This window comes from Halichoeres trimaculatus, unplaced genomic scaffold, assembly GCF_033239565.1.
Source record: "Halichoeres trimaculatus isolate MK-OKI-2021-1 unplaced genomic scaffold, fHalTri1.1 fHalTri1_scaffold_14, whole genome shotgun sequence".
Taxonomy (NCBI): domain Eukaryota; kingdom Metazoa; phylum Chordata; class Actinopteri; order Labriformes; family Labridae; genus Halichoeres; species Halichoeres trimaculatus.
Window position 1 is genome coordinate 10605541 of NW_027437192.1, and position 24897 is coordinate 10630437.

The 24897-nt window shown below is 37.0% G+C and overlaps 3 protein-coding genes across 3 annotated transcripts; 2 read left to right on the plus strand and 1 right to left on the minus strand.

Annotated features, from left to right (window-relative positions):
* The first annotated feature begins 5942 nt into the window (after window positions 1-5942).
* On the plus strand, window positions 5943-8735 carry LOC141803312 (protein Bouncer-like). Its single transcript, XM_074687274.1, has 3 exons — window positions 5943-5994; window positions 8250-8360; window positions 8512-8735. The coding sequence occupies exons 1-3, from the start codon at window positions 5943-5945 to the stop codon at window positions 8733-8735; spliced, it is 387 nt and encodes a 128-aa protein (XP_074543375.1).
* A 2656-nt stretch (window positions 8736-11391) lies between these two features.
* On the plus strand, window positions 11392-18923 carry clic1 (chloride intracellular channel 1). Its single transcript, XM_074687081.1, has 7 exons — window positions 11392-11537; window positions 11787-11851; window positions 13698-13807; window positions 14120-14245; window positions 14529-14635; window positions 15015-15196; window positions 15292-18923. Exons 2-7 carry the CDS (start codon window positions 11810-11812, stop codon window positions 15451-15453), a joined length of 729 nt encoding a protein of 242 aa, XP_074543182.1. The 5' UTR covers window positions 11392-11537; window positions 11787-11809; the 3' UTR covers window positions 15454-18923.
* Window positions 18924-20645: 1722 nt separating this feature from the next.
* On the minus strand, window positions 20646-22991 carry LOC141803158 (prostate stem cell antigen-like). The gene is made up of 3 exons (XM_074687082.1): window positions 22940-22991; window positions 21874-21993; window positions 20646-20857 (listed from the first exon to the last, which is right to left on the minus strand). The coding sequence occupies exons 1-3, from the start codon at window positions 22989-22991 to the stop codon at window positions 20646-20648; spliced, it is 384 nt and encodes a 127-aa protein (XP_074543183.1).
* Window positions 22992-24897: the final 1906 nt, after the last annotated feature.

The following is a 24897-nucleotide window of genomic DNA, read 5'->3' on the forward strand; positions in this document are numbered from 1 at the left end:
GGTGGAGATCTCCCAAAAGCGGCTTCTGGACAAGACAGTTATGGCACCAACTACAGGCCTGGCATGTTTACTACATCGTTTTCAGTCCCTCGGCGTTTCCTTGTAAACGCAGATTTTTTTCACTGCGTATAAGTGTTTTTAGATGAAACGTTGGCGTGTAAACAGGGCCATAGTTACAGTCATTAGTGAGTTTTAAGGTCCTTCTGGAAAAATCTATGCTAGGTCTTTGTTTTTGTTTCTTTGCTAAGTTTAGCTAATTAGCAAAGCTAAAGGCTACAGACAGAGCTCTTATTGCTCCTTTCATGCAACTCTGACCCAGAAAAACTATAACTAACAACTGTAAGTATTTGTCTTTTTAAAATGATATAAAAACATTTAGCAGCCCTGCGTGAGCTAAATTTGAAGCTGTAGTTGTGTTTTTTCTATTTTTACCTTGAGGTATAAGTGGCTAGAATTTGGTTTTAGAATTTGGGGACATAAAACTGATGATGATCATTTATTATTCCTGTTTAGTTCCAAATGTTTGATGTTAATGGAGCATTTCCCATTGCCAAAAGAAACAGGATATTTTCCCTTACATCTTTTATTAACTGAAGCTGTGGTCCTTGTACAGTCTAAAGCTTCTGGATGTAATAATGGTTGGTAATTCATCACCAAGATTCAGCCACACACAAACACGAATGCAAACACACTCACAAATAGGGATGACTCATACATTCATTCATCTCTTTTCCATTTGTTTGTCTTTTTCATGGACATAGTTGATGTCAAACAAACTTCTGTTTGATTTGGTTTTGCATGGCCTTAGATTTTGAAGAACACCCAAGCGTCTGATGGATGAAAACCTATGTCAGCATTGTTCTATTCTCTGTTGCGGACAATCTGACCAACCCCCTGAAGATATAAAAGCAGAAGATGATTTCCCAGCAGGTGTTTCCCTGGATCACTTAACGTAGACTTGGATGCCTGCTTTCCATTTCGTTTTTCTTAATTTTGATCAGATTTTTTCTAAACATATCTACAAAACAGCAAAATGAAGAACTTTATCTGGATCTGTGCAGCACTGATGGGAATTTTTGTTACAGGTAAGAGCACCAAATAGTTGGCACTTCTTAGGATTTGTGGTGACAAGAGGAAACATTTTACCAAGTTTCTGCTGGAACATCATCTAAAAAATGTCTTTTGAAGAGATTAATTAATTCCTACAAGACTTGTTTAATATTACGAAAAGTATCACACAGCACTCAAAGATCCAATTTATATTATTTCCAGATTACAAGCTGGCATCATTCTCAGGGTAGTGTTAAAAGATAAGATACAACTTTATTGATCGCCATGGGGAAATTATTTTGTTGCAGCACACAGCAAGTGAGAAGTAAAAGAGTAGTGCAGTGAAGTACAGTACACAGTACAAATCACTAAGTTTACTTACACAATAATAAAGTAAAATAAAATAAAATAAAGTGTAATAAAAAAGAAGCAGACTAGACAGAAAACCAACATTTTGAGAACTCTGGTGATGTATTATCCATTTGACTCTCTGATCTCAGGTGAGTCCCTGGTCTGTCACACCTGCAGAGTAGGGTTTATGGGTCGATGTTTGTTTGGATCCACTGTGACCTGCAGTGCCGATAAGGACAACTGCTACTGGGGAAAACTGGGTGAGTAACTCTTCATTGTCTTGTTTTCTCAGTCAGGAGGGAGAAAAACATGGAGAATATTAATTTTGATGTTAATTGTAATATGTATTTGTGTGAATCCCCCATAAATAAATAAATCGACTATTAAGGAAATGAACTTTCAGTATTTGCTTTTTTTCTCTTTTATTTTTCCTTTTTTTTGGGGTAACATCTGATGAAAAAGGGGTTCGTTATCTCACAGCGTATATCTGCTCTTGGCTAGTTGGTGCAGTTTTCCTGCACAGGGATTATCAGATTGTAAAACCTTTGCCATGTCAGAATCTGCCTGTTACAAAATTACCCAATAGAGTGGTTACAATTTAAGATACATGACAAAATTATCATTGTTAACATGAAAATCAGTTTCTGGTCATTTAGCTTGAATCAAATCAACTGATGATACACTCACATCAAGCGTAAGAATAGTGTCCACTACACTGTAACTGATTTTTGTAATCTTAACAGTATTTTACCTTAATATCTGCAATTGCTTCCTATGAAAGATCTTTTTGATATATTAATATTAACAGCAAAGGATTGTGGGGGAAAAACAGTAATGTCACAGTAAATACTTTTACACTAAGCTGTAAAATTTGCATCAACAGTATTCTGGATGACCATCTAAATATACAGAACATTGCTACCACAATTAACTTTGTAAAATTTAAGTTTTATAAAATGATTTTCAAAAAAATCTCAATAAAAAAGTTTGACAAACTCCTTCTAAAAGATATGATTTTGTTCTGCTGGAAACTTCTGACAGCCAAGTTTGATTAAGACGCTGAGTCACTACCAGCTGACTTTCCAACCATGTGACTCCAGAACAGTTGGAAACTGGTTTTTACTTTCCATTATGCAATACAGCGTCTTATCTGGCACTTACTGGTTATTTAATCTGCCAACAAAGAAGACTTTCACAAACAGATACTGCATCATTAGACACAACTTCTTGGAGTCAAAACAGCAAAACTTCAAAGAGAAACTATAAAACAAAGATTTTGAATCAAGAGGAGCAATTCCTTAGAAAACAGTTGGGCATGAAAGTCCTTTTATTATGTAAGTTAAGGATGATACAGGAAACCTATTAGATTATGTTATGCAAAAGTAAGCTAATTAGTCAAATATATAAGAGCAAAGATTTGTTTTCATTTCAGTTCAACTGAACTAATACTTGTTCATTCCTTTGGATTTAACAGATACTTACTGAGACTGAGATGAAATACTTAAATCATTTTTCATGTCTTCGTAGTCTTTTGGCATAAAACAAACAGCTAGCTAGGCACCAATTAGCCAAGATTAGCTTGTAGACTAGTATCAGTGAACGTTAGCATGTCAGAAAGTTAGCCGGCAAAACCTGCTGACAGGTGTTAAACTTTTCATTAGCTCACATGTTTGTTTAATGATTCAAGTTTTCTGTGTAGTTGTGTTATATTTCTTTTTAGGGTTGTTCCTTGTTCCTCTACTCCACAAGCCACTGCCTTTTGCTGTCGTTAGCACAGAAACCTGCAGCATAAATCTGAAACTTGAACACCTGGTTTCAAGAAATAAAAACACTTCAAACAGCATAACAATAAGATAGTTTTAGATTGCTGTCAGATTGATTTAGAAGGAGCCAGGCTAGTTGTCTATAGCTGTGCTAGCTGTTTCCGCTTGAAACGCTTAAGCAGACTAAACAGACGTTGGAATCTGACTTCCAAAAAAAGGTAGTAAACCTAATTACGGAGTGTCACACCACACCTTAGCAAACTCAGTTCAGCCTAGGTGTCATTAAATGGGTCACATAAGCCCTATATTTACATGAATGGCCTACTTACATGTGTTGTTTTGGAGCACAAGGGTCTAGCAAACCATGAATTTTAATGTTACCTCACCTGAGAAAGTTGAATGCGTCAGGGAAGACAATGTCTTTGTCAGTTTGAAAACCTGCTGCATTTACCTCTTTGTTTACTGTTGGACATTGTTGTTCGAATATTTCTGTGGGATGGAAGCTGCTAAAAAGGACTATACGCTGTGCCCACAGCAAACTGGAAACTCTGGAAAACCGAGCAAAAACAGTACAGACAGGTACTGAAAATTTTGGAGAATAAGAACTGTCACAATGTACCTAAATTTTACAAACTGAATTTTAAACTTCATTGATTTTACATTTAATTTAATAAGCTTATGAAATACAACAGATTGTGAAAAATGATTGATCCCGATGTTCTAGTTTATTTTGGTGCTCTGATGCTTTTATTGAAAGAGACTGGACATAAAGTTGACATACATAGGGCAGGATACTAGGAAGAGAAAGTGGGAAATTACATGTAGCAACAGGACGCAGGCTGGATTAGGATTCACCTGCTTTGAGGACTGCAGCCTTCGTACATGGAAGACACAATTCAATCACTTAACCAGGCAGGTGTCCCAAAAATCTTGAACTTGTGATGCCTGCTTAACCTGCTTTAAAGAGAACTGGGAGCTGGCCTGGCTTTTGATCTCATTGAAGTTACAGCTGATTTATGGAGATTTCCTGGTAATGCAAATTAAAAACACAACAAGGTGAGCAAGCCCCTGATGCAAAGTGAGTAATCTGTATTGCAATCGTGTAACTTTAGCCAATAATACACAGGTTTTGCATTGGGTATTTATCATTCTGTTGTGATTCTAATTTGCATAACCAACCCAAACACTATACATTATCCCTCATTCAGGCTAGCAGCTCTGCTACTGACATATTGCAATCTCAGCTTAAATAACTGCGACCAAAACAGGCCAATTTATACAGTACTTCAAATAAATGAACAAATACTACAGTAAGTAGAAATAAGATTTACGTCTGGGCCGTAGACAGTAAAAATAATAGACATCATCTCCCTAGGCTTCAAGTGAGGTGGCCACAAAAACTGCTTCCCCTGGTGACTGGCTGCAGTGTGGGTGAAAAAAAGAAAATCTATTTCCCCAGCCATTCCAGATGGGCTGTGGTCAAACTTTAAGACTTTAATAAACCTCGTCGAAATGTTTCTTACATCCGATTGTTGTGTTATCTTGAAGATTTCATTTGGCTGCCTTTTATTCAAGTCCTCTTTTTTCCTGAAAAGTTTCGTTTGCGTTAGTTCCAATAGGTTATAAACAAGGCTTTAAGACACATTTAGCGATGATTGACAGCTGCTTTTTTTTTTTTTTTTTTTTTGAGGATTGTAAATGATGGAGAGCCAAGGAGAGCTTAGACTCCTGAAAGAAGTTTTTTTTTTTGGTCACCTTGCTAAATTCAGTTTCTCTTTTAGTCCCTCATAATCTGCACTGAAATCCTTTTGTGAAGTTAAATTATTTTAAAATAAGTAATTATATAAACTGAGATACCATTTCCCCCACTGTATCTAGAATTTTCTTTAAATCAACAGCAAACATAAACCAAACTGTTACAAGTTTGACAGTATTATTACTCATGAGTTTGAGGCGTATAATGAAGTGGCTCAATAATTGGAATATCTTCCACTTAAAGGTCTAGACTTAAATGAGATGAGAATGCAATGAGAGAAATCCAAAATTTGATAGCCACAGCTACTTCCCTGGTAGTCTCTTTTATGCAGTTTTATTTTAGCCATGTAAAGAAATAAAGCTATCCATCTCTTTGTAACCCTCCAGAACTCAACAGCACCCGTCTGCTGGGCTGGGAGACCAGAGGCTGTATGAACTCAACTATCTGCAACCAAACGGAAAGTGGGACCATGCTCACAGTGGGGTACACCATCACCAAGACCTGCTGCAATACCAACTGCTGCAATGGTGCCACGTCTGTGCAACTCCCGCTCACAGCTGCTTTGGGTGCTGCCCTCCTGGCTGTTTGGAGCACACAAAGTTTTTAAATATAGAACTGAATCATCATGAAGGTGTTGTCTTTGAAGGCAGGTTTTGGTACTCCCATTATTGTAGCTTATTTTCCTGCTAAAGGAGCATTTATTAGTCATGGAGATCATGTAAAACCCTCAATGTAACAATGAAATAATAAAAGTTAACCATGCTTCAACTTATTGTCTATTCTCTACCTTCAGGCTGTGAATGTCTGGGCAGTGTGGGTTTTCCAGTTAAAGCTTAAACTTCTTCCTCTTTAAAGTACAGCCACACAAAACCTGATAAACCTCATTCTTGCTCATTACCTCTTCACTCACTCAAAACCTTAAGTTGTGAGTGCTTTCTCTGAAGCTTACCTACCTGAGACAGGTATTTTAAACCTTCTAGCGCTTGTTTTAGAAATTCATTGACCTTAAATTCACAGTGGGAATGGATAACTTTTGGCGGGCAGTAATCATCCTGAGCGGCTTCATCGCTACAGGTGAGTGGAACATAATGTTGTGAAATGAGATGCTGAGCAGAGCTACATTCAAACCACCGAGAGCATGGGAGGGAACAGGTCTGTGTGTGGAGTACATTCGCTTTCCTTTGAATGATCCTGGGGTTTGTTGCAAAAATGTTTAATGTGTTATCACATATTTTGTTTGATCATTTTTTGACCGAATTAATCCAATTTTTAAAATTGTGATGCAGTGCTGTAATTGAAAGAGTTGGCTTCACAAAACAAAATGTTTGTGGTACATAACTATTGAAAACAGTATGCCTGTGAAAATAATGTACATTTTTAAGTCCAGTACAGACAAGACAACTAAGAACAGAGACATAAAGGTTTAATAGTTTAAAGAGTGCCCCTCACCTGTAATACATGGATATAAGTGCTGTTAGACAGATTTTATGTGTATCACCTCGCCTATGACACCACAGTGTTTACCCATAGTCCAAAATATAATCACTGAAGAAGAAAATAAAAAGAAAACAGTGATGTGTCTCATCTATTTTTAAATTTTTCTAGTTATAAGCCTCATCACTCTTATCTTTAAACCTTCAGGCTTTAGGCTCTTCAGATGGCGCCAGTTCTAAGATCATTTACAAAACTAGAACACCATCACATTAGTTTCCACCCAGTTTTCAAAACCAACCAACAAATTCTGTAATAATATGAAAATAAGTCAGTAAAAAAATAAAGAAATATATGCTGGAAGGATGAGACTTCAAGAAAACAGTGAAATAGTCACAAAATGAACAATGTTAACCAACCTAGGGCACGGGTGCCAGAGCTGGCACACAAGGCTATTTATGTTGGCATGCAAAGAATAATTACAATGAGACAGAGGACTATATGAATAGATAAATAAAATATATAATAAAACTATTTTGTTGTATTCTATTTAACACTTTACATGAATTTAAATCACTGAAATAAAATTACAAGTGTGCAAATGAGTCTTGCAAGTGTGTCAATGCAAATCTTTTGACGTAAGTAAGTCGTAAGTCTGCTAGCTCGTAATCGCATTTTTTTAGCAGCAAAACAGTGTTAGCAAAGTATGCGAAACAAAGCAACACATTCAAAACTTTCTGTACTGTTTAAAACCAAGCAACATAAGGAAGTTAGAGCATTTCACACTGCATAGCTAAGCATGGAAAACCATTCAAGGAGACTTTCTTATCAACTGTCAATGATTTCATGAAAGAATAAAGTCTTGGCACTTTGGGTATAAGCGTATTTTAAAGTGGCACAAGTCAAGGAAAAGGTTGCCTACCCCTGGTCTAAACCCTGAGAAATTCTCAACAGCCAAAGGGAAGCTAAAAAAAACTGATAACAGTCCTTTCATCAGATCTGTTCACAAGAAAGGATCAGACACATTTCATCTCGGCCTGTTGACACTGTGGCAAAAACCTCTGTTTCCTGTAAAGCCCCAGTGGACTATTTAGAAAAGGCATTTAAAAATGAAGTATCAAATTTAGGTCTTCTGTCCCATACATTTTAAAGTCTGATGGGATTTTCTCAACCCCTCTCATAGAAAAAGCCCACACTGAATCCAAACTTTTGCTCTTATTAATTAAAATCATTACACAGTTTAAACCTTGTGTTGCTTCCCATCTTCAAATGGTAACAGAAACTAACATTTTTGTCAGTGTCAACAGGTAGAGGCAAAATGTGCTTGAACTTCTTCCTCTGGACTGACTGGGTTTGACATGTCTGCTCAGGCTTTTGACTCCACTTTGAGAATCAACCAATCAGAACTAAGCCTTTAGCACAGCCACGCAATGATCAAAAACTACCAAGGACCCAGAATAGAGCCGTGGGGGACACCACTGGTACATCTGAGATCTGACAAAAATACCTTCAAACATAAACTGGAGAAACATGTTTGTTGGCTTTAGCATGTTAAATGAGAAGATAAATATCACTTTCGCATGTCAAGTAAGAACTGAAACCAAGATGACAATAAATGTGCATTAGTGGAGCACAAAAATTGCCCTGGAGGCAAAACTACTTGAAAATTAGACGTGTGAGAACATCTGTGGTAACACATGATCTAGACATGTGAAATTTAAAGGTTTTTTGCAACGTCAGAAATCAAACATTTGATTTCCTTGATAGTCCAGTTGCACCATAAAGGCTGCAGTGGCTGAAGGAACATCTTGCCACAAATTATGTCTTATAATCTCCTTACCATGTTTGTTGGGTATTCTAGCTGATTAACATTTTTAATCTCATTTCCTTTTGAACAGCACAAAGTCTACAGTGTCGGCAGTGCTCGATTGGAGTATTCGGGGCTTGTTTCTTCGGAAATGACATCTCATGTGACATTGCAACTGCTAGCTGCTTCCGTGGAGAAGCACGTAAGATAAGCTCAATAACTAACAACTTGTAGTTGTCTATCAACTGTTTGTGTTGCTGTTGTCGTTGTTTTTATCTCATCTAAATTTCACTAAGTTTATTTAAGAAGAAAAGAGAAAAAAGAATCAATAATTTTTGTTTTCATCTTCCCAGAGTTCAACGCTACAGGTTCCCTCTCCCTGCACATCCGCGGCTGCTTGGACTCTGACCTGTGTGGGAAGACGCTGACCGGCAGCCTCCTTGGAGCTGGTTACACGACTAGTTTCCAGTGCTGTACCACAGATCTGTGTAACGGAGCCGCTTCGGTCCAACTGCCTCTGATGGCGATTCTCTGTGCTGCCATCCTTTCTTCTCTGTGGGGAACATGGGAGTTGTAGTTCTACAAGTTGTTTCCAGTTTTCAGTAAAAGAAATGACCTGCACACTCAGGATCATAAATGGCATCAGATATTAAGATCATGTTTTAATTTCTCTAAACTGTTCTGATTTATTTCTTTTTATTTGTGTGAGTGATTTTGACATCATATCTGTTATTTCTTCTACTTGTTAAAAATTAAGTATTTTACACCAATATTTTTCTTCACTTTAATGAAGTTCACTTACTGGTTTGCACATGGAACTGCCAAGTGTTTTAAACCACACTAAATTTTTAAAATAAAGTGTTTCTAATTGATGGCCTCTTATTATTTGTCAAAATACTCTCATGATCAACAAATATTTCAGTGAAACTATACACGATACCCTTCTGAAAACTGTTAATAAAAATAAAACAATATGACCAAAGGGGGGCTAAACTGAATGACCCAGGACCAAACAGCATGTAAACAAACATCCACCATGATGGAGTGTTCTGGAGTTTAACACTGACTCAGTTCAGCTCCCAAATGATGACACAATTAAAAAAAAGGAGCACAACAGGTTTGTTAACACTTCACATTCAGGGCTTGGTGTGTCAGGACAGTTTGTGCTTTGGCATGCTGTCAACACTTGCAAATCACAAACAACAGTGTCCTATTGTTGTCTCCACAAACCTCATGATCTGATGAAACCTGTCACCACCCCACCTGTGAGATGTTTCAGCTCAAGGACGCCCTCTGTTGTATCACAGGAATAACAACACCAGGCTGAACACAGAGCCACCTGAGTTTAAGTTCTATAAGATGAAGTATGTGTCACTCATCAGAATAAGTAAAAGAAAAAACTTTAACTGTCAGATTACTTGGATCTTTACATCATAATACTTATCACTAAACTATATCATGGATCCCCAAAGCTCGTGAAAATCATCAAAAAGATTGGAAGATGGAAAGAGAATCTTAAAATTCTGATCAACATTTTTTTTTGTGTGTGTGTGTTTTTTTTCTGACTATTCTGAGTGGTTGGGATCAGACTATTTCACAGCCTGTGTTTATTATGCAGGGCTGAACAACCAGCGCAAAGCTCATTACCTCCCTCTACTGGTTTCTCTCAGCAGCTACAGCAGAACATAATGTACTGAATACAAATGAATAATGAAGTTTCAATGTATAATGAGCAGTTCTCTAAAGGTAAAGGAGACAACCTTTGCACTGTAGGTATAAAAACCTTTAGATAGCTTCTTTTGAAAAAAAAAAAACAGTAAAATGTAGATGTTTAAAAAGTGCTGGTAAATCACAGGAAAAAAGGAATGTATCAATGTCACTAACTTTTTCTTTTTTCTAATTATAATCTAGACACATTGTGAATACTAATACCTTCTGTAAATCTTATTTAACAATCAATTTCCTGTAAACATAATTGATGCAATAATCTACAGCATTCATGTTAAAAATATGCTTATTTTTTGTAAAATTTAGAATCTGTACCAGTTGAGTTTGAGTTTGTCTTATAATTCCAAATCTCTCTGATAATTTTCTTATCTTTCTCTCATCCAAGTTTTATTTGATGAAATCAGCAGTTTTTAGACAGTTAACATTAAAATATTTCCGATATTTAGTGATTTTATCTTAAAATTTTACATTTCTATTGAATTATTTAGTTTAAGTGTAGCTTCAATTTCCCCAGAAATCGTTATTTAGATATTTTTAAGAATTTGAATTTAAAAAATAACTCAAATTTTTAGATTGAAGTTTCAAATCTTACTTAGAAAATTTTAGAGGTTGTACCAAGAAATTTTTTTAAACTTGGCAACTGTTTATGGCGGCTACCAATTTGACTCTGTAATCCCTTTTAATGTTATTCTGATTCTTTTTGTATGAATGTATTTATGTACATGTGCATGTGTGTGTTCAAGAGTGTGTTGGGTATATTTCTGTGCATACACATTATTATTATTATTATTTTTACAACAATTTATTTATTTATTTATTTATTTATTTGTCTGGCTCAATATTGATGACCCTGTATGTGGGGAAGGGGGATAAGGACAGGGGCTTTTTTTCTCTTTTTCTTTTTTTTTTTAGTCCCCGACTGTCCTTCTTGTTCGTTGTTGTTCATGTTGTTCCCTCTGTGATAACACTAAAAAAATCAAAAAGACTTAGATCAAAATAATTTAGAAGATTTTACTTTTTGTTTTTTGGAAGCCTAGTTTAAATTTCTCATTACCATAACCGTTACATCTCATGATTCGAAATTTATATTTCACAGTTTAACTGTGAAAGGAATGTGCAAGCCTGTTTCTGGCAGTTGTCCTTATCATGGCATGGTAGCTCATTATTTGGCTTAGTATTATATTATTATGACTTAGTGTATCATAATTATGACCTAACTTTTTTTTAACTTTTCAATGTTTTTTTTTTTTTTTTTTTACTGGCAGAACCGGGCTTCTATATAATTGTGATATTTCAATCAACAAGTATAAGTATTTACCTTTTTTTTCCTCCTATTAGCTGTCTGGGGTTTCCATAGAGACATGCTTAAGGTGGCAAACCCAACTTTTGATGTTTTTTCCTCTTACTTGAAAATCTCGATGTTCTTGACCCACACCCTCACCCTCCTCACCTTTTGTGTCACCCTGCCTGATGGCACTTCAGAGCCATGCTGTGGCCGTGGCGCTTTATTTGCTGAGAGCTCAGCTCGTCACGCAGCACCAGGAAATGGAGGAGCTGTGAGGCTGATGAGTGTCGCTGTAGCAGCAGAGCTGGGAGGAGAAACGAGCAGCAGGCAGCTTCAGGCAGCAGCGACAACTCTCAACACAGTGAGGTGAGACTTAACAGACTTCAAAACAGCATCAGAAGAAGAAAGAGTGAGCTGTTAACTCGCGTTATTTGACGTTTCCATCGCTTATGCCGCTGCTACAATCTTAAAGTAACCGTTTGTGTTGCTGCGATTTGTGGCGGAAGATGGGCTTGGCTCCGGAGTTTCGAACTCGTTTCACGTCTGAAGAAAAACTGCTTTCAGCTTCCTATTTAGCTTTCATCTGATAAAGCCTTTGTTTGCTTTCATCATCAGGTTTCGTGCATCAAGGAGTGAAGATGAGCGACGCGAATCAGCCCAAAGTTGAACTTTTTGTGAAGGTAAGCGATTGAATGGGGAGCAAAGAAATCCATCACACCCATAAAGTGACGCGTTGACGGCGACATGATGTGACACACGTTTATTTAACGGCTAGTTTCACGCATTATTAACCACGTTGACACTTTTAACGGCTGTTATTGGTTTTATTGTATCACAGATAGATTTTGTGTGTCACACTAGCCCTAAATTCACTAGAAGTTTTAAATAACATTTGTGTGTTCATAGTATTCATGTCATTAGCTGACTCACCTGCCTTATAAATGACAGTAAGACTAATCTTATTAAATGCACGTCAAGATAACGGGCAGGCGTCCCTAATCTATATTTAGTATGTTGGCCAGGCCGGCTAATCCCATTTACTTTGAGCCAAACATGCTCCAATATAGCCAATATGTCTTTCTCTGCTTCCTCCATGCTCTTACACAAGTCTCCATAATGATTCCTCTGTATGAACCGTGCACCACCCTCTACTTTTTTTTTCCTTCACTGAAAGATGCAATTGTAACTTCTCTAAATCTTGGTTTCTATAGTCAGCCTTTCCGCTGACACTTGACACCAGTCAGAAACAGGATACAAAGAGAAACAGTGAAGTTAATTATGTGTTTGTAGAGTTTCGACTGTAATCATTTCACAGTACTGATGTAAAGTCTGGCTGAAGATGAAATACGGCTTCCTGCAGCCACTCAGGGAACATTGTAAAGCTATATGATCATTTCCTGAGCTCCTCAAACACAAAAGTAAGACTGAAACGTGTGGCTTTTGTGCTAACCATTATTTGTAATGTGGATTAACCTGTAGAAAATGTTCTAGATTAATTGTTTAAGTCTTCCACATGTGCATTAAGTCTTTAAATCCCTTGTTTGTCCAAACGAATGCTCCAAAAATAGACATACTGCATTCATAATTTAATTAAAGAAAATGAGAAGCTTGAAACATCATTTTTTAGTTAAATTTCTACACTTAAGTGTGAAAATGCTTCTGTCAGAGCATGTAAACAACTCAATACTGCTTTAAAGTTGGAGAAAAAATGCCATAAGAACTTACAAAACTTAGCGTGTCCGTAAAGGTCCTCTGTCATCCAGGTCATGGTTACCCAAAGTTAAATCCTAACTGGACCTCAGCCAGAGGTGATGTCTTTAAATCTGGTGTTTGGTTTAATCCTATGGCTGTTTAACTTAGCTGTAATATTAAAGACCTGAAACAATGAGTTCACTGATGAAAAGCTCAAATGAAGAGCTGCAGGAAGTGAAATTTGTTGAAACAGTTTCTCAAAAAAGAGTTAATGTTAACTTCTAGTTTCTACATAGTGAGAAAAAAACTGCTGACCCTTTTCACATTCTACTTTGAATGAGTAGGTAAATAAAGAAAATATTCTTCAGGTGAGCCTGTGATGAAACAATCATAGTTACAGATGTATTATCATGCAAGCTAAAAGAATTAGTGTCTAAAAAGTTTCTAATGCTCGTTTTTGAAAGTTATGAAACAAACACAGATTTGTGGCTGACTTCAAAGGCAGGGAAACCTGATGTTTAACCTCTTGTATCTTGCACATTTTTTACTGTCTTTGTCAGTAAACGAGCCTGAGAGGGTTTCATGTGTGTCAAAGGTTGATGCAGGGCGTGTGGTGGTGGTATTTCACGCTGACTTTGCTGCTCGTAATAACATATAAACCTCTGGTTCACATTCTGTTCCTCCATATCAGGTTAAATGTAGCTGTTTCCCAAAAAAAACCATCAAAAATCCAAAGAAAAAACTGCCAAATATATTACATAACATATAAGAAACTTGGTGTAAAGAATGAAATAAAGTAGAAAACTGAACTTTGTCTCTGTTTGTGTGAACCAGGCAGGCAGCGATGGCCAGAGCATCGGAAACTGTCCGTTCTCCCAGCGTCTCTTCATGGTGCTGTGGCTGAAAGGAGTCACATTTGATGTGACCACCGTGGACATGAAGAGGTGAGGCCCTCACACACGTGTGCAGCAGGTTTATTTATTGAAACACATTTAGAAATGTCTGCCTTCTGTTTTAATGCCTCTAAATGTAGTGTGCTGTAAAGGAACATTTCAGTCAGATATTTAGAGAGAAGATATAAACCCACACTGGCATCGATGTTAGCTGCAGGCATGAGTAATATCCTGTGGTTTTATGGCTCTTTTTTTTCTTTCTTCACTTTCCTTTTATTTTCTCTTTCTCTTCTGTTCTCTTTTTGTTACCTCTTTTTCCCTCATTATTGTTGTCTTTTTTTATTTATGTCCACCCACCTTCAGGAAGCCAGACATCTTGAAGGATCTGGCTCCGGGTGCCCAGCCTCCCTTCCTGTTGTACGGCTCGGAGGTGAAAACGGACACCAACAAGATTGAGGAGTTCCTGGAGGAAAACCTCTGTCCTCCCCGGTAAGCTTCACGTGCATCCGTTTTTTTTCTACAAATCCTTTGTTTGTTTTTCAGAGCTGGAAATGTTTATCTCGCTGAACAAAAAATGAATCAGCAAAACCTTTTAGGCATCTCAAATTTTGAAGAATTGATGCCTATTTTTTGTTCTTCAAAATATTCAATTTTTTCAGAAATAATAGAATGATTTAATAATTGACTGCTATGTCTTTTGTTTTTGAAATTCTGAGTCTTTGTAAGCTCATATTTCATCAGGTAAATATCCTCGATGTTTCTTTTTATCCAGGTATCCACGTCTGGCGGCTCGTAACCCCGAGTCCAACACAGCCGGCATGGATGTTTTCTCCAAATTCTCTGCCTACGTCAAGAACTCAAACCCTCAGAACAATGAAAGTAAGTGAGTCTAAAAAATCAGACGTATACTTAGTTTAGGTTGTTTGTCACATTGTTATCTGACCGTTACTTGATTTTTGGGTGTTTTTCCTCTGAGGAGTGCAGCAGAGCTGTTGCTGTGTGTGATTGTGTGTGCGTGTGTGTGTGTTTCTGTTGGACAAACACCAGGGAGCGTCTGTGTTAATAACATCAGCCTGAGATTTTCAGGTCACCTGCTGCTCTTGGTTCAGTCTGATCTGGTTGGAAATGTCATGATTATTGTGTGAAAACTTCCTGTTTGGTCCAATCTGCTCCGTTATTTAAGACTAAAAACTAGTGTTTGTATAATTTACAGGTAGATGTGTTTTTGCATCCTTTAAGCTTGTGTGTGTGTGTTCAGATCTAGAGAAAGGCCTGCTGAAGGCTCTGAAAAAGCTCGATGACTACCTCGGCTCCCCACTTCCTGACGAGATCGACGAGAATAGCGCAGATGACATCACGTCCTCGTCCCGCCCTTTCCTGGATGGTCCAGATCTGACTTTGGCAGACTGCAACTTGCTGCCTAAGCTCCACATCGTGAAGGTAATCTTCAGTTTCAAGCTGTGCAGCACGAAAACATTGTAAATCCACTCTTTTGTCCTAATCTGGAGGCCCGTGTCTCTCCTTTTTTTCTCCAGGTGGTGTGTTTAAAGTACAGAAACTTCAGCATCCCTCAGTCTCTGTCGAACCTGTGGAGGTACCTGAACGCAGCGTACGCCCGGGAGGAGTTCTCCTCCACCTGTCCTATCGATGAGGAGATCCACATTGCCTACGCCTCTGTAGCTAAAGCTCTCAAGTAGGAGGACAAAGGCTGCACAGGACAAGCAAAAGCACAAGAACACACACATTTACTCACCTGCAAACAGCAAGCGCTCAAACTGCAAGCTGCATGGTCAACATGTTTCTCAAGAGGCTTCGTTTAACTGTTTCGTTTTTACTGCAGCTTTATTTGTTGTGAAACTCTATTCTTAGGTCATCTGTTGAGGTTATCGTCCAGGTTTTCCTCTAAAAGGAAGCTTTTTGTTTTGCAGCGTGGATTAGTTTACATCAGAAGCAAAACAAGGAAGCAGAAGAGTCAGATAAGCTAACGGGAAAAAAACAAATGCATGCAAACAAAAACAGTCAGCTGTGGCTAAATGTGTTCAGCTTACTCTACAGTCAGGGACTCTCTGGTTAACTTGTTGCTCAAGCTGCTTGCAGGCTCATTCACACACACTCACATGTACTGCACAAGTCTCAAACGTCATACTGCCTAACAGATCAAACTTCTGCTAGCACTGTGCTACCCTCTCATGAGCTGATTGTCACTTTTGCTATCAAGGATACAGGTTTCGTTTTGATTCCAGCTCCAGCTCACCTGCCAAAGTGTCTTCTGTGGTTTGGATGCTTCAAAATAACTTTCAATGCAGAGGGAACGAAGCCTTTAACACTTTAAGTTAGCTAGGATTTTTATCAAACGTGTCTCGTGTTGAAGTTCAAAAACGTGAACTTCTTCAGAGGGGAGGGTAGACTGAAGGCCGCAAACAGTGACAGGAAACTGTTTCAATAGACCTGGGCTTCCCCTTTTCTGTGCTCTCTCAGCAGGCGTGACGGATTATTCAAGATTACAGAGCTGGTGGTTGACTCGCAGAAAGGGACCTTTTCAAAACTGTAGTTTTCTTCTGTCTGCCACATGTTTTTAGTGTCGTAAGAGAAGGATGACAGGTTGTTTGTGTATTATAGGGGCTGTAGATTGAAAGATAAAAAGCTGTTGTTGTGTTTATGCCTTCGGCAGCAGCTCATGGCATGTGGCCTGGTCTGTCACATGGGGACAAAAAGCAAAAACAAAAAAGAACAGGAAGTAAAAAAAAAAAGCACAATTTTTAAAAAAGAAGTAACACTCACAGCTTTGTAGGCTTTTATTAATTACAGAATCTGCTTGTTTGTATTTCTTATTTTTTCTTTGTGTCAACCAAGACCAACTGCTCATTAGTAATACTCCATGAATTATTCAACTTATTCGGCTCTAAACTGAAGACATGATGCAGAAGAAGTATCGTTCTTTCAAACTGCAGGAAACAGGTGTCAGGAAAGACTAAGATCAAAGTTAAAGAGGTTTTGCAGCTGCAGGTCTAAACCATAGACTGTTTAATTATTAGAGGTAGTCTCCTCAGCATCACCCGTCTGTTTCTGAAACAGGAATTTGAAGCAGATTGGTTATCGCGGCCATATTGGGAGTGACTAGGCTTCAAGTACAGTCAGTGTCAACTGCCAAGTTAGAAAATAATTCACCCCACGTGCAGTGTGTGCCGATAGTAAAACTAGTGACTCAGACAGGAGACGTTTTTTGAACCAGGCTGTAAATAGGTTCATTTCTGCTTTGAAAACTGCTTTTTTTGGCTTGGTGTGTATGTGACTTCAGATACTCCCGGAGCAAGCAGACACTCAAGAAACGGCAGATTTTAGCAAGCTCCATTGAAAAATATTTTATACCCCAGCACAGAGGAGTCAGGCATTTGAGAAATCATCAAGAAAAACCTCAGTGCCAACGTTAAACACCTCGTACAGCTCAGTGTAACACCTGTATTAACACATTTTAGAGATGTGGCACTGTCTTTGATAACAGACGCAGCAGCCAAGAAATGTAGTTTCAGAAACAATTCTCCTATTCCAGTTTGGTCACGCTGGATTACTCACAAGCTTGCTTCCTTCATCAAATACCTTTTTAAAGTATTTGCGAGATCAGCTGTTAGGCTCTTGCAGACAGAGCAGAGAGAATAAAGACAAAATGCTCAACAAATTTATCAGATCACCACCCAGAGTTGGTGTTCCATCACTGCCCTGAGTCAACAAAAAATGACTGATTACCAAAATACTTTGTTTTCTGTAATGGTTAATCCCCCAGAAATAACAGAAAAAGTTAAGCTTATTTTACAATTTGCCGAATCTTTAACCTAATTGCAGCTACTTGCGTACCTTATCAGAAAAACTTGTTTTTGTGGTTTAATGTTCTTCTTTATTTTCTGACTCCTCGGAGAATTCCAGCTAGCAGGCTCAGATTTGAGAATGCTGATAAAGACATGTTTTTATGACAGCAGGTCTAATAAATTTGATAACTACTGTATGTTTTCACTGAAAAGGATTGTGAAACCCAGATTTTTGACTTTGTGCCTGTGCTGATGCAGCTGTATCGATCTAAAATATTTCAGTGTACTGAAATCTGTCAGACTTGATTCTGCGCTTTTATATTTGGTAACTCAAACTGTACATGCTAGCAGGATACAACATGTGTGGTCTTTTTAATCTGTTGACAAGAAAAAAAAGAAATATCTCCGGACTGATGAAGATCTTTAATGTTTTAACTGTAAACTCGACACACTTGCAGACCGTCCCATAACTGTGGATTTAGAGGATTGCTGGTCTGGATGTGACTTGAATTTGTCCAAGTGGGAACAACCAGTCTTTACTCTGACTGTAGCTTGATCAGAGGATTTAATGACTTAAAGACATCATAGAGCCATAGATCAGTTTCACTGTAGCCCTTTTAAGGTAGTGTAAGTTTTTGTCCTGTCAGATCAGGATTTAGACCTTTAAAAGGAATAACACCTAAGTGCAATTAACACTGATTAAAAAGGAAATTTGAGACAAACAGCACAAGTTATTTTTTGTACTCAATCTGAAGAATGCATGTTTAGTCCCTCCAGCTTTGATAGTGTCCATCTAAGAGATGACACTGCTTCTTTGACTTGACTGAACTGTTGTTGATTTGATCTGTTTTTTTTTCTGAAATGCACAGACTTTTAAAGGGATTGTGTCTGAATAATTTCAGCTCTGATGTATTTAGTGTTTCTTCTCTACAAACGTGGGAGAGTTTTTTCACTTTTTACTGTAGGATTTCATACAAATTCAGGGACTTTTAACTTGTTCTACTCACATTAATTTACTCTATTTGTTTTAAACGTCACTATTTTTAACATTTTTCATTATTATTGCTCATGTATTTTTCTTTGTTACATTACCCATATAATTTTCACATTGGTTTCTTCCACTTCAAATTTCCCCTCAGATAATTTAGCCTTTTTACATTTTTTTCTGCTTCTTTTTTGTCTGCCATGTAGTCAGATGCAGTTGCACTTAAAGTCCACAGCATCAGAGCAGTGCTGTGGACACTAATGCAGTAGACGTGAAGACAATCAAACTAATAGCACGGCTGAAATGTGTTTTGTACTTTGAAGCTCTTACAAAGACACATCTATTAATATTCTAATAAAGAATCTTCATAATAAATCAACACTTTAACGTGTTTTTGTGTTTTTATTGAAATGTTTCACTGCTATTAAGGCAAAAACAAGACTGGGTAAATCACACATTTTCTTGTTCACAAAGCTACGACAGTGATACACAAAAACTCATCAGATGTGGTCACTGGAAAAAAACATAGTAAAAAGCAAAACTACCAAAAATTGAAACAGCATTTAGCATTTTGGTTGTCAATTTTTTTTTTTTAAATTTGATGTTTCACAGATGTAATGCTGAGACCTTTTGTGAGTATCCAGTTTATTTTCATGTTTTTCTGCAAAAGTTTGCAGACAGAAGAAATGAGCTCAGGAAACAAAAACACAAGTTAAGCAGCTGTTTTGCTTCAAGACTTTGTAATTTACTACTCAATTAAATTCAAAGGTAAAGTGTTTTTATTCTTGACAACTTCCTTTTGTTCATTTTTTTTACCCAAACTCATCTCTAAAGATGAGTTCCAGCTAAGACTGACATAAAACATCATATTCTTGAACAGTATTTTCTTAAGGTGTTGCATCTTGCACAGTGTCTTCAAACATCAATGACAAGTTTCCTTTAACTTCAGTCATATTGCATGTCTGACTTAAGTTAAAAAAATGTTTTATATTAAATATAGGTCAGTAGAACAGCAAATACTTTGAAAGATGGTTTCTGCATCAAAAATAGTGCTTGTGAATGTTACTGTTACAATTTAAAAACCCAAATATTACAGTCAGTGTTTTTCTAGAATGAAACGCTGTTTTTCTTTCTCTATACTTTGAATATTTCCATCAAAACAAAGACGTCGGGAAACCATTAAATTTTTTACAGGAATGTATTTCACGTGATGTGTTTTTGGCTTTTCTTGGATAACCTGTCTCTTGATTTCATAAAGATCATATATGTGACGTGGAAAAGCTTAAGGATAGTTTCTCCGTGGTCCTTTAGATGAAAGTTTTTTTATTTTTTGACTAGGTTTCTGTTTTCTTCACTGGTATTAATGTCTTATTTTCAATTAATTCGTAAAGCTTCTTGAAAAAAGAATCATGTTTTGTTACAGTGCAGTGCAGCTCATGCATCATTTTTGTCTTGTAATATCTCAAAATAAATCATTTATCTTGTCTTGTCAGTGATTGAGGCTTACATTAAGTTCTTGTAAGACATTTTTTACTAACAATGAGACACAAACTTGCTTAGATTTCAGTTTTTGCAGTGCATCATCAACAATGAACTTTGTTTTCACTCACAGATTAAAGAGGTTTGATGCAAAACAAATCTGCGAGGCTGTGAAAATTCGTCAGTATAGATAAAGATCTGGTGATGAGATCAAAAGCTCCAGGGAACAGTAGACCTTGGGGTAAGCTTCCAAAAGGGTCCAGTGAAATTTTCCGCACACTTGGGTTTGATTACATTTTATGTAAAACTGAAATAAATCTGACATGGTCTAATTTTTTATTTATTTATTTACTGTTTTTACAATATTTATTATATTCAGTATTTAAGAAGTAGTCCTAATGACAAATTTTGTGCCTTACTGAAAATTCAAGTCAAAGCAAGAGCTATGAACGACAACAGCAGGATCCACAAAGACCTCTAAAAACCTGTTAGCCTAATGTAAATTTTTCATGCTGCCACAAGGACACATTCCCTGAAAGATCTTTCTGAAGCACAAAAAAAAAAAAAAAAAAAACAATGTTAGATGTGGTTTGTGAGTGCACTTCTTCCCTCTTCCTCCTCCTCAGGCCAGCAGCAGGGAGAGCGCAGGCAGCAGGCAGAGAGCGACTGCCCCCCAGCTGAGGGCAGCAGTGGACACGGCGCCGTTACAGAGGTCCATGTCACAGCACACGTTAGTGAAGTTGAAGTAAAGGCCAGAGGCGTATTTCTGTCCGCTCACACCACACTGAGAGGGGAGGGCACAGCTCTTCTCGTACATCGTCACCTGAAAGGCACCTGTGGGAGAAGAGACAGAGGAGTTTGTTCAAAAAACACTGGAGACCTGATGCAGATATAACTTAATATGATCATAATGAAAAGAACGAGAGTTAAAGAAGTTAGAATAACATCCTTTATGTTATTAGTGTGGCTTCTTATCTATTTATCCGTAGCCAAACCAATCAGTCAATTTAACACTTTTGGGAATTTTTCAAAGATTTGATTTCCAGTCTGATGTGTAATTCCCCAGACTGACTCACAATCAGTAACGTCTGGAACATGAAAAAGAGACAAACAAGGACTGTAATAACTGGAACTGCATCCAAAATATTTACAACATTATCTATTTATTCTTATTAAAGCCTCATGATCTTTTAACATCTGCCACAAACATTATTGTGCACACAAAGGTGAGGAGGCATGAAACAGTTTCTGGGTCTTGCGTTCGAGGAAAGTGGGGGAGGAACAGGAAATCACATGAAACTCAAATTGGAAATGTTCATATGTGGGAGACTTTGTGGGTTAAAGAGCATGTACTGTAGAAAAGGATGGCCTCTGCTCAGACACAGTGAGCGTTTGGCCCCGCCCACATTTCTATTTTTAGAGATAATTTGACAGCATCAGAGTCAATAGAGAGCTGACAAACAGCCCGATGGGAAATGATGCTGCGGTGGCTCGCTTTTGTTAACTTTGTTGCCTCTGAAGTGTGATGTGGGTGACTTTGCTAACTTTAAACTGTTTTTAATCATAGTTTAGCCTAGATTCAAAGGTTTTCTCTGTTTCATAAGCAATGTAATTTGAGGTTAAGTCTCTTCACTCTTCTTCAGTTGAGATGGAAACAGACATGATCTAAAGGCTGAAGTGTGCTGTGCCAAACATTTATCACACAATCTGGAAAATGTTGTGTACAATAAGGCTTTGTCTGCCAATTTGTGAATGTAATGCCCTAAATTCTGGGAAAATAATCTCATCTAAGGACAGAAATAGACCTAAACTCATCTGTCTGGGCAGAGAGTCAGGGCTCTGTGTCTCACCCCGTCTCCCAGTAGCTGTACTGGACAGGCAGCGCTGCCCAGCTGGACACTCCTGAGGGAACTTGACACAGTCCAGAGGAGAAATGGCAGGAAACATACAGGTGTAACACCGCAGACAGGCTGAGGAAGACACAAGGTAACATATCAATATTTTTTTACTATTACAGTGAATGCAGGACAGGAAAATCTTAAACATCAGGAAAAAAAAATCATCTCTTATACCAAGAGAACAAAATTTGGTTAAAGCAGGAGAAAAATAATTAATTTTCATCCAGAAAAATGAATTATAGCTTTTAAAGGAAAGGTTAAATAATCATTTAAAGCAAATAAACCCCACGTGTTTATTATAACCAAACATTACATACAGACTAAACTTACTGCCCTCAAAATATAACATGCAACATATGACACCATACACTTTATTAGGGTGTTGGTTCATTGTGTGAGGTTTGTTTCTTTTGAGTAGGGTTGTGGTTGGATGTGTTACTCTGGAAACGCCATATACATCTTATGAGCTGTTTTTCTTGCAAATTTTTAGCTCCTAAAAAGTGTTTTCCTGGTTTCACTACTTTGAGAAGTTCACTCAAAAATAAGTGGAAATAACTTTTTTCTCATCCGAACTAGCATCAATACTAAGTGTGAAACACAAGGTTTCAAATCTGATAACATAATAGCAAGTATTGATTGTTACACCTAATCAGACGTTTATCTGAAATATCCTTATTACCCAAATTAGGCATAAAACAACTGTTAACTAAGTCAGACATTTAACATTGTTATGGTTAGAGGAAACTTAACATAGCTAATTGGAAACACCATGCAAGATCATACCAAAATCACTTTATTATTGTTAAAAAAAAAAAAAAAACCTGACTGGAAGATTGATTGTGAGGTTTAAGCTGTGAAGTGAGATTTGGGAAAAAAGTTTTATGTACATGTCACCAGGAATAAATCTTTACAGATTATGAAATTAATGAAGAATGATAGACAGAAGTTGAAATATCTAAACTCTTCCGTTTTACCTGAAGAAGGGATGGAATTAGACGTAGTTAAAGAACTTCCATACCTGTCAAAGGCAGACAACAGAAGAGCACGATCAGAAGTTGTGAGTGAGACATGCTGCTTCCAGGAAAAAGTCCTCCGGTTGATTTCAAGCTAAACTCCCTCTTGAGACTCTTCTCAAACTGAACTGTGCAGTTTAATAATCCAATGCGTCCCCAGACTCATTTGAGAGATTTTTCTTTAAAGTTTGCTTCTCAGTATACTCTTTATATTTTTACCCAGGTTACTCCTGTTCCTGTTTTTGTATGACTTGTGGTGCCCACCTTACTCTGCCAGTGTCTCCTCCCTGAAACTTCTAACTTAATTTGAAGAGTTAATTATGAGCAGCTGACATGGTTAAAGAAAGCTAGTGAGTCAGATTTTTCTCTTGTGTAAACTTGGAATTTATTACTTTGTTGTGGTAATTCACCTCTCAAAAATTGCTTAATATGAATTAATTAAAACAAAAAACAAATAGAAAAAGAGAGATGCAGAAAAAGAAAAAAAGTGACGGTGCAACACCATAGAGTGGAGTACCCTGATATGATATGATACTATACGAAAAAATAATGACAATACAATAAGATAGAAAACAAAACATTAGGGTAGGATAGGTTAAGATATGATCAGATATGATATGATATGAAACAAGGGAATACAAGAGGATACAAACAAGATAATACAATGCAATATGATGCATTAAGATACAATACAATGTGATGGGTGCCATGCGATACAATGCAATATGACACGATACAATACGATACAATACAATACGATATGGTATGATACGATACAATACGGTACAAAACGGTACTGTACAATACGATAAGATAAGAAACAAAACGATACAATACTATACGATGCAATACAATATGATACGATACGATACGATACGATACAATATGATACGATACGATACAATACGATACGATACGATACGATACGATACGATACGATACGATACGATACGATACGATACGATTCAGTACAGTACAGTACAGTAAAGTACGATACAATAAGAAACAAAACAAAACAATTCAATACAATACGATACGATAAGAAAGAAGCAATGCAATACGATACAATATAATGCTATATGATACTATAATACAATACAATGCGATACGATGTGATGGGTGCGATGCGATACAATGCAATATGACACGATACAATACGATACGATATGATACGATACGATACGATACGATACGATACGATACGATACTATACGATACTATACTATACGATAAGATAAGATACGATACGATAAGAAACGATACGATAAGAAACGATACGATAAGATACGATACGATAAGAAACGATACAATAAGAAACGATACGATACGATACGATATGATGATACGATACAATACGATACAATACGATTCAGTACAGTACAGTACAGTACGATACGATAAGAAACAAAACAAAACAATACAATACAATACGATGTGATTAGAAAGATGCAATGGGATGCGATACAATATAATGCTATGTGATACTATAAGACTGCAATACAATGCGATACGATACGAAACGATACGATACGATAAGATACGATACGATACAATACGATACGATACGATACGATACGGTACAGTACGATACGATATGATGTGATAAGAAAGATGCAATGCGATACGATATGATATAATGCTATATGATTATATGATTATACAATATGATCATACAAAATAAGATGTTTTAATTCTAAATAATTTGACATGATACGATACAATACAATGTATATTATCTTATGAAATATGATAGTGTACAAAATTGTACTGTACATAACATTTGCTGTGCTATGTTTAACATTAATATAAAATTCAAAAAGATCCTATGCAAAATTCAATTCAATGTTATGCTTTGCTATGCTATACTTTGTGCACTGTTTGGGTTGCACTGAGACATTGTTTGTACTACTACTACTTGTACTACTATACTTGTTTTTCTAGACTTAGAAAACCGTATGGTGTT